This window comes from Coloeus monedula (genome assembly GCF_965178545.1).
Source record: "Coloeus monedula genome assembly, chromosome: 1".
In the NCBI taxonomy this organism is placed as follows: Eukaryota; Metazoa; Chordata; class Aves; order Passeriformes; family Corvidae; genus Coloeus; species Coloeus monedula.
Genome location: NC_138781.1, coordinates 2,238,222 through 2,248,384, shown reverse-complemented (window position 1 = coordinate 2,248,384; position 10,163 = coordinate 2,238,222). Strand labels below are relative to the sequence as shown.

The 10,163-nt window shown below is 51.5% G+C and overlaps 1 protein-coding gene across 1 annotated transcript; it reads right to left on the bottom strand.

The window, feature by feature from the left end:
- Positions 1-5,226: 5,226 nt before the first annotated feature.
- Positions 5,227-6,474, bottom strand: GJC2 (gap junction protein gamma 2; the record flags this gene model as incomplete). The annotated part of the gene is made up of 1 exon (XM_082285891.1): positions 5,227-6,474. One exon carries the CDS (start codon positions 6,472-6,474, stop codon positions 5,227-5,229), a length of 1,248 nt encoding a protein of 415 aa, XP_082142017.1.
- Positions 6,475-10,163: the final 3,689 nt, after the last annotated feature.

Genomic DNA, 10,163 nt, shown 5'->3' with positions numbered 1-10,163 from the left:
AATGCATGTTTTTGTCCAGGATTTTTTTCCTGAGGACATTTGGAGAGGGGTTGTGAGTGAAGGTGCCTGTGATTTAACGGGAGGAGCGAAGACCAAAGTGGTTGGAAAGCCAGGCTCTCTCACAAAGTGCTTTCCCATCGTTTGCTTAGCCTGAATCATCAGTTTCTCCTAGATTCCCCAAAGTTTTCTTGCTTTTGAAAGCCCAGGCTTCCCTCAGCAGTTTGAGCTCTGTGCCCGAGGGATCTGCAGGCAGTGATTCATCAGGGAGACAACACATCCCAAACAACTCGAAGGTCAAATGCTTCTTAAGGCAAAACTATTTTGTGAAGATTTGTAGCCATATCAGGGAAAACAGAGCTCCTACGTGGCTAAAACAGGCAAATCGTAGGTGGAGAAGGATTTCTTCTCATCATTCAGAGCCTTTCTCAAGCAAGCACCACACGCTTTACATACTGTAACAAAATGTAAGTTTTATTCCATGTTATTAGTAATGGATGTGGAATAGCCACAGTTGAGTTGGGCTGATGTCCCTTTCCCTTTTGACCAGTGTTTCATATTCTAACTACAGCCCAGATGTAACATTTACACTGAAAAATACTTACAGATTCAACCTCGTACTCCAAAAATCTCTAGTACAAATACAGTTAGTACATTAAAAAAAAAAAAATTAACAACCAAAAAAATAAAAAGAAAACAATCCCAGACGCTTTGTAACAGCACGGACTGGTTATGGCCTTGAGTTAAGTTCAAGTATTTCCCAGTGGAATGCAATGCAAGCAAGAAGGTAATCTGGATTTTGTGGGACATTCCTGGCCCTGAATGGTAAGAAGAGAAATATAAGTGTGGGCACTTTATCTGACCAAGTTTAGCGAGAGAATCAACATTTACGATTAGTTCAGCCACAAAGCTAAACCTGTCTTGTGTGTGGACAAAACTGCTACCTGGAGAAAACACACAAAAAAAAAGCAAAGCATTAATTATGCCATTGGCATTTCTTCCATGGCTGATGCTCCGCCCTCCAAATGAATTTCCTTGAGCTGCTGGTTGAGTTAGGAATGGTTGTGGTGGGGATTTTGCTTGTGGCTATGAATATTTTGCTGCTCCATCCTTTTCCTGCCCCAGCTGACAGGATAAAAGAAGGGACTGTTGCTCCTGCCCCGAAAGGAGTCATTCCTGCAGAGTCATCATTGCATTTGGTCACCTTTGTGGCAGTGACTCAGTGGGAAAGCCCAACATCCTAAAGGGTTTAGAGGTCACAGAGTAGAGGAGGAAGGGGGAAAGTGAGCAAATCAGTATATATATAAAGAATAATAATAATCTTTTCTGTTCCTAGGGCTGTCTGACACATACTGGCTGCAGTGTGTGGCCCAGATGGGATCTGGGAGAACTGGGATCCCTCCTCCCCAGCCTCAGAGGATCTGCAGTGTCCTCCAGGCTGGCTGGTACCTCACAGGCAACTTTGCATCCCTGCCAGGCACCCATGACACCAGAGCATTCCTGCTGGGAATACACCCTTGTGCTTGAGTCCCTGTCGAAACACTTGGAAAATGTGGGAAATCAGGATCAGCTCCCATTGGGAAGGGATGTTATGCAGGGAAATACTCCAGGCCTGAGGGATGAGCGGGGCTGGGAGTGGTTACCCTGTGTCCCTGCCCGACGAGGGGATTATTGATCCCCCAAGAGTCTGCCCTGGGTCTGGTACTCGTCAATATTGCAGTTATTGACTCTCCCTGTGGAAAACAGCGTGTGCGTATGAGACGTGAGGGTGACACCAGCTGGGAAGAGGCTCCAAACCCTCTGCAGGACCCACAGGTCACTCAGAGCCCCCTTGGTTCACTGTGTGACCATAAAAAGGGGGTTTGAAGGATGCCAGGAAGGTGCCCACTGTACAGCCACACATCTGGAGAGGGGAGCAATCCCCAGGCCTGCAGGAGATGGGGTTTTGGGGAGGACCAGAGTGCATGAAGAGGAGAAGGAAGGGAATGTGGCACAAGGACTGGCACTGCCACGCTGCTGGGAAGATGTGGAGTGGCTGGTGTTGGTTCAAAGACACCAGGGAAAACCACCCCAGAAAAGCAGCCCTTGGAGAAAGGTTGATGAGACTGGAGGTGTTCAGCTTAAAGCAGATTTGAGGGTGAAAGCAGTCTTCAAACACCCAAAATATGCAGAGATTAAAGGCATGAGACTTCTCCATGTCTCCATGGGGTTGCAGAGAGGGGGTTCATGTCACCCTTTAGAGAGTCATTTGATGGTGGCAAGTTGGCAAGAAGATCCATGGTCTTTTCCCATCCTCCTGCCCTGAACCTGGAATCTCCTCCCATGGGCACTGCCCACCTCTATTGCTGAGGCAGCAGATGCAGCCCTGCTGCATAGACTGGGTTTAATGAGTTGATCAGGTCTCTGTGACCAGGTTTGGGGGTTTGGGCTCAAAATCTGCTCTGCCCCCCATCTTTCCTCATGGCGATGCGTTTGCCAAGATTGTTTGGAGCAAGAGCAAGGAAGTCACATTCCTATCCCTGGTGTGGTGACTCATGGGGGGTTCTGCAGGTCAGCAGGAGCTGAGGGGCAGATCTGAGTCACCAGGAAGTGCTCAGGCCATGTCTGGTGCTGAGGGAGGTGTTGCTGGTACGGGCAGCAGAAATCCCAAATCCCAACTCCTGCATGGGACGGTGCCTTCCAGCATCGTGTGGGAAGCACAGGTTTATCCGGGGCTGTGGTGTTGTTGCTCATGGAAAAGGAATCAGAAGAACCCAGGCAGCATCCAACCATGGTTATCCTCAGAGTTTCCATCCTTCCCTTGGGATCACGACTTTAAATGCACGCAATTTCCCCTGGGACACAGGGCTGGGAATAAAAGAGAAGTCCCACTGATGCAGAGGACAAGCTCATGCCCTGGACAGCTGCAGTGACCAGGGAACAAATTTCCACCCAGGATCACCTCTCTCCTCCCCAGCAGCCTGGGCTGTGGCCCTGCAGGCATTTTTGCCAGGTGACAGCAGCCCTGTGAGCACCCAGCCTCTCCTGCTCTGCCCAGCACATCCCCAGCCAGCAGAGAGCACATTCCCGCACACGGGACGAGGACAAACAGCGTGGTTGGGTATGTTTGCTTCCCCACCACCGTGGTGTGACCTTTTTGAGCCTTTCCAGCAAAATTCCCAGCAGAAGGGGATGGATGGATGTTCCTACTGACTGCTGCTGTGCTGATCCTCCTCCTGGATCTAGTTATCCATTTGTCAGGGGAAGATCTCCAGCAGCAAGAGCAAACAGCATTCCAGGCATTTTACCAATGAATGCCTTCAGCAGGAGCAGGAACGAGCCTGGAAGTGCTCCCCAGACTGTTACACAAAGCCACAGAGCTGAATATTAGCTGCTGGGTACCTCGTAGGATGTTTCTCTGCTTTCCTTTTAATTCTACTTTTTTGCTTCCAGGACTGTTCTCTAATGCATGGCACAGCTCAGCCGAGGTTCCCAGGAGATGAAGGGCATATCCAAATTCTCTGCTGTTCCCAAGAATGGCCAAAGGGCTGGGCACTCGGGGAACAGGCATCCTCAGGGCTTTTAGGGACTGATCTCAAGGACATGAGAGTGATGTCCAGCGAGAAGTCGTGAATATCCAATGGATAAGACATACTGGCACAGCCTGAGGGAACAGCTTGGCACAGGGACAGCGCTGTGTTCAGGGAGAATTTACTTCTTCTGCAACAGGTTTGATCTTGAAGGCTCTGCCTGTTTGGGGTCCCTGTGGTGATGATGAAACCACCCTGACAAAGCACAGTAGGAGCCTTGGAGCTCAGCAGCTTGATCTTAACATGCACCCCAAGTACTTTAAGTGCATGGAAACCACCCTAAAGCCAAGCCCAGCTGAAAACAACTTCTCATAAACTTGGGAAAAACTTCCTGCTGCTGTCCTGGTCCTGTCCCCACTGAAGCCAGACCTTCTGCAGCCCTGCCCCCAAGCAAATGTGGGAATCCTCCCAGTTCCCCGGGTGGGGCTGGAGGCTAAAAGCCCCAGGACTGCTTCAGGATGAGATCAGCCCCAGTCCTGGAGCAGCTGGGTTTTCCCAGGGGAGGTGGAAGGCTGTGGAAGGAGCAGAGGGTTGATATTACATTTACACCTATCTCTCTATGTCTATGTGCACACGCACGTGTTCGTACGTGTCTGTATCTATACATGGACACACACACACACACACCAGAGACACACTATGCCTAGATCTGCCACCTGCCACTATTTATAAGGGCTTGATTAATCAGAAAAACAAATTTGCCAACAGTGCTTTTCCTCAATTAATCAGAAAAACAAATTTGCCGACGCCGATCATCTAAAATTCAGCAAGTAAAGGAGCCTAAACCCTTTACGCTTTTGTTTTCCTGGTTGCATAAAGGCACTTTCTGATGATGTGAAGCAGCAGTTTGTTAAAAACTCTGTAACTGCAACAATTCCCATCACATCTGTAGCAAGTGCTACACAGGCACCAGTAGGATGCAATGTCACTGCTTGCTCCTGCTCCGGAGGGTTTGGAGCAGATTTGCTTTTTGCTTCGACACAGAGGAAGAAAAGATGAAACCTTCAGCCCTGTGCTGGTTTTAGGTCTCCCTGTGTGAGGCAGTCGCGGTGTTCCTGCCCCAGACCTGGTGTGGGTGCCAGCTCCTGGCTCACAGCATCCAACGAGGCCTTCATTGGCATCTGCCAGCCCAGGCAGGCCATCAGCTGTGAGCCTGCCGTGAAGGTCCGTGCAATATGTCAGTGGTTTTCTTATCAAAGGATCAGAAATTAATTTGATTAAGGGTATTTAGTAATTAAACACTGCCTTGCCTGCAGCACTTGAGCCTTGCCATGCAGGAGGGTGGCTGATCCCTGTCAGCCTGACTTTCCTCCTGAGCCACCAGCAGCTCCTCTTCCCACCACAGCACATTGTCCAGTCTCTGCTGGGGGCTCCGGTGGTGACCCAAGGGCTTGGAGGTGTGGGGGGTTTGCTGTTACTCACTGGAGGTTCCTGTCACTCACTGGAGGTTCCCAGCTGGAGAACACTTTGGAAACAGGGAAGAAATGTCTTTTGTTAACACACTGGAAGACAGCACTAAATTGGTCCGAAGCTCCTTTTACTCTCTTGACTTCCACACAAAAACCGTGCCCTGCGAAACGAACTCGAGATAACACCGAAAACCAGAAACAAACCAAAATAAAAACCCCGCTCACGCTGCCCTCTCGCCTTCCTGGCAGAGTTATATCCACACAGACGTCTTCCCATCTTTACTGCTGGAGCTGCCTTTCTCCAAGGAGGCCTTGGGTTTAGCACCTTGTTTCTCCTGGGCGGTGTTGGCCCTGTTCTGCTCCACCACGGTGCCCCCCGAGGCGGGGCTGCTGGTCCGAGAGGGCTGTGTGTTGGCCTGGGTGCTGCTGTAGCTCTGGAAGGCGATGTCCAGCTGCTCCTGGGCCACCCGCAGGTGCTTGTGCAGGGTGGACAGATCCGCCGGCAGGTTCTCGTCCGGGCTGGTGCACTGCTGCTCCTGAGCCACGTTGGCCAAGTTCTGCTCGTGGGCCATCAGGCTGTTGGGGATCTTGGTGGACTTCTCAGATTTGACGACCAGGTTGTACTCGGGAGGGCAGGAGATGTTCTTGGGGTAGGCGTAGTTGTAGGGGGGCTGCCGGAAGCTGTTGATTTTCCGGTTGCGGATGGCGTCGCGGATGGTCCCGAATCCCAGGTGGAACATCTCGCACATGTTCAGCAGCAGGCACAGGCAGCTCACCACATACATCACCAGGAGGAAGATGGTCTTCTCCGTGGGCCGGGACACAAAGCAGTCCACGGTGTGGGGACAAGGGACCCTGTTGCAGACGTAATAAGCTTCCACTTCAAAACCGTAGAGCAAATACTGCCCTATCAAAAAGCAAACCTCAAACGAAGCCCTGGTGAGGAGCTGGAAGACGTAGATTTTCATCAGTCCCTCCTGCTGGATGCGCCTCCTCCCATCGTGCTTCTGCTGCTCCTTGCACTTGGGCTTGGGCTTGGCTTTCTCGTGCTCGGCCGCGTCGTCGGAGATCATGGGCTCCTCCTCGTCGGCCTCCATGGCGTCCTCCATGTTGCGCACAGCCTGCCAGTTCAGGGCAAACTGCTTCTTCTTCTTGAACCCCTTGAACTTCTTCTCCTCCTCGGCCGAGCGGGCGATCCTGTGGATGGCGTAGCCCAGGTACATGACCGAGGGCGTGGAGATCATGATGATCTGGAAGACCCAGAACCTGACGTGCGACAGCGGCGCGAAGGCATCGTAGCAGACGTTGTCACAGCCCGGCTGCTTCGTGTTGCAGGTGAACTTGCTCTGCTCATCGGAGTAGATGGACTCGCCCCCCACCGCCGTCAGGACGATGCGGAAGACGATGAGCACGGTGAGCCAGACCTTCCCCACGAAGGTGGAGTGATTGTGAATCTCTTCTAGCAGGCGGGTGAGGAAGCTCCAGCTCATGTTGGTCATAAGGGCTACTCAGTTATAACCTGCAGGGAGAGGGGGAAATAAAACACCAGAGCTGTGAGGTCACATCTTGTGCCACCAGGAGGACCAGAGAAGTGAACGTCTCCTGTGCTGGGCACTGGTGAGGCCACAACTTGCATCCTGAGATCAGTTTTGGGTTCCTCATGACAAGAAGGACATTGAGGGGCTGGAGCATGTCCAGGGCAGGGAACGGAGCTGAGGAAGGGGCTGGAGCCCCAGGAGCGGCTGAGGGAGCTGGGAAAGGGGCTCAGCCTGGAGCAAAGGAGGCTCAGGGGGGACCTTGTGGCTCTGCACAAGTCCCTGACAGGAGGGGGCAGCCGGGGGGGTCGGGCTCTGCTCCCAGGGAACAGGGACAGGAGGAAAGGCCTTAATTAGCACCAGGGGAGGTTTAGATTGGATATTAGGGAAAATTTCTCCCCTGAAAGGGTGGTCAGGGCTGGAACAGTGGAGGATGCTCCCACATCACAGAGACGTGTCCTACTGAAACATCTTTCATTAGCAAGCCCAGAAAAATGCAAAGAATCAGCAAAAGAATGGGAATATTTATGTTTACAGGCTGACGACCCTTTTAAGTTCCTCTTGAAACAAAGCAAAACAAAACAAAACTTTAATCAAATACAGACTGTTTCAAAAATAAACCTTGAGAAGCTTTCAAGAGAAAACCATGCATTTATTAGGAGACCTGGACAGCTGGGGAGGAAGAGCTTGGAATAAGCATTTTGTGTTTAGCTTAACTTGGAGTGGGGCCTCAGCCTGAGTTCCTTGGGTGACCTCAGGCAGCACTAAAGACAGGAGGCAATTTCAGTGCTTGATTGGCACGGATACTGAGAGATGAGAGCAATAGGAAAAGCACCTGGACCTAAAGAACAGTGGAGGAAGAAAAAAGAGAAGAGAAAGGAGCTGTTTTCTTATGTGGAAGCAGTATGGACATCACCCCTAACTCTCCATGCTGGGTGAGCATGGCTGAGTAGGGGTGAAGATCCAGGGGGGAAAATGATCATAGAATCCTATAATTTTTGGGGGTTGGAAGGGGCCTTAAAGATCACCTGGTTCCATGGGCAGGGATACTTTCCACTAGACCAGGCTGCTCCAAACCTCATCCAACCTGGCTTGATGATGCCATGAGACACAAGCCTGGCCCGAACTTGGCTTTGCACCCCTGGAGACACAAAATTGTGCTGTAGGGCTTCCGTGGTGGGAGCAGCCACGTGGGAGCAGGAAGGGAAACATGCCCCACTCTGTTCTCCACATCCAGCTGTTCTGGAATGTGATTTTGCTCCCACTGCTTCCCAGGACAGGAGCCAAGCAGAGCCAGTTTGCTCAGCGCTGGTTTGCTCAGCGCTCGCCTTCGCGCTGCCCCTGTCGAGGGCTCTCGAGAGCAGGCAGATGGAATTTTCCAACCCTGCTATTTCCAGATCAAACAAATCCCCTGCGAACACAAGCCCCCAAGTCTTCACACGGCAGGCCGAGCCTGTGGGAGCGCTCTGCAGATGGTGCTATTCCTGTCCTGGGGCTGGGGAAACTGAGGCAGGGAGGGGAGAAACAGCTGGGTCATAAAGCAGAAGGAGAGGTGGGGAAGTTCTCCTCCCTGCCCTTGACATACCAGGTGAAGAGCAACAACCCCCAAAGCTGCTGGGACCAGAATCCCCCTCTCCTGACCCAAAAGTGATGCCTTGGTCGGTACAACTGTGCAGGTGGGACAGTTCAGCCAGTGCAGGACATGGGAAGTGATGCCCACAGAGATATTCTTTATTTATTGAGGAAACTGGGTTTATTCAGGGGTGAACCCTTTTTGAGTGCCTTTTTCTGCGTCCTTACTGTGGGTACACCCTAAGGGGTCTTTAACCCTTCTTCTGTTGTGTTCACATTCAGATATGGGGCGTTAAATAATTTGTGGGATCAATCCAGGCTCTCAGCCAAGCTCCAGCTGACAGGGGGCTGGGAAGGGAAGACCCTGCTGGGTGTGGGCCATGGTGCATCTGTCTGTGGAGCATCCGGGTCTGGATGAGGCAGGGTTGGATCCAGCCCCACCTTGGCTGGCCCCATGCAGGTGTCCAGTGCCCCAGCAGCTCCCGTCTGCACCACAAATTAGCTGCAAGCCCCAAATTGTCCTTAAAAACACAATTTTAATGTCCTGTAGAGCAGTTCATTCCAAATTCAGGGCTCCCCTAAAGGGTTTCTGAAGCCTACACCGAGGATAATTCACCATTTAGCAAGTGTTACTCAGGGACGCAACTCCCAAAGCACCAGCTCATCTCCCAGGAGCTGTTTGCTGGGGAAGGGAGGGTCTGACCGAGGCTGTGACAGCTTTTGGAGTAAATATTCAAGTTTTGAACTGACATTTATCAGGGTTGTTATCAAAGCACCCACTGGCTCCTCTGGGAGACACATTTTAGGAAGGAGCACCCAATAAAATGCTCCCAAACCTCCCGAGTCAAGGAAAAGGAAGGAAATTGCAAATTAACAGAAGGGACAGGTTGTTGCTTTGAGAAGACCATCCCTGGCTGCCTTCCACCACCCTGAGCTGTGGGTCCTGCCACTGCCCCTGCGGCTCAGCTCTCTGTGCACATCTGGATCTGCAGGAACATCTGCAGGAAACAGCTCCGAGCTGTTCCTGCGCCCCTGGGACCCCACTGTGAGGGGTCACTCCTTGATGCTGCACCCCTGTGTGTCCACCTGCCCTCCTGGCATCGTATTTGAGAGTGGGAGCCGAAGGAAATGAGGTAAAAACCCCTCCCTACAAATCTGTTTAGTTGAACTTCCAGTGGCTTTTAGGACTCACTGGCTACAAAGACTAAACTGTGAGATTTCAATGCTTTTAATTGCTGGGGTGGGGGTTTAGTGCACCACAGTGTTTTGGAATCAATTATAAATCAAACAAGCTTCCAAAGAAAGATTTGTTCACAGTGCTGATGAATAGACTGGCACTAGGAAAAGGCTGTGTCTCCTCTCCTCAGAGTCCCGGCCATCCAAGCACAGAACATGGATTTTGCAGCCGTCCATCTGCTTCACTTCAGACCCAATTCCTCTGTGCAGTGTGAAAGTTATGCAGCCTGGGGGGGAAAAACCCCATCTGTGTAGATGTGCAGCAGGTAGATGGGTGAGATGAGGTGGTTCATGCATAGTTATCTCCCCAAAGAAAGGACTCCCCGTCCCTCCGGCTTTGAAATCCATTCATTCACTCATCCATCATCACATGCCATCTCCAGATTTGCTGACACACAGCGTATGAAACACACACAGGGTGCAAGTTTCACCTCAAAACAGCTACAGAGGAGGGATTGGACTGCTCAGACCACCAGCAACCCCTAAAGGAGTAAGAACTGTGTGTAGCCAGTACAGGAATGAGCTGTTGGCTCCTCGTTCTCACCACGGTGACTTCCCAAAACCCGCTGACCCCTCCACACAATCGCAGGCACAGCTGTAGGAACTGGGAAAACTTTAAAACCTGAGTCTCAAATATGCCAAAGAATGAAAAAAAAAATATATAAATCTGTGCTAGGTGGATGCCCTTCCGTTCTGCACTGTTCTCGCACCGCTGCCTGAGCAGCAGGGAAAAAACAACGGGGGAAAAAATCTACTTACAGAGACATGGTGCTTCTCGCGGTGGCTTTCCCTCCTCCACCGACATTCCTGTGCCTCCAATCCCTCCGCCTTGCCCTAGATAAACC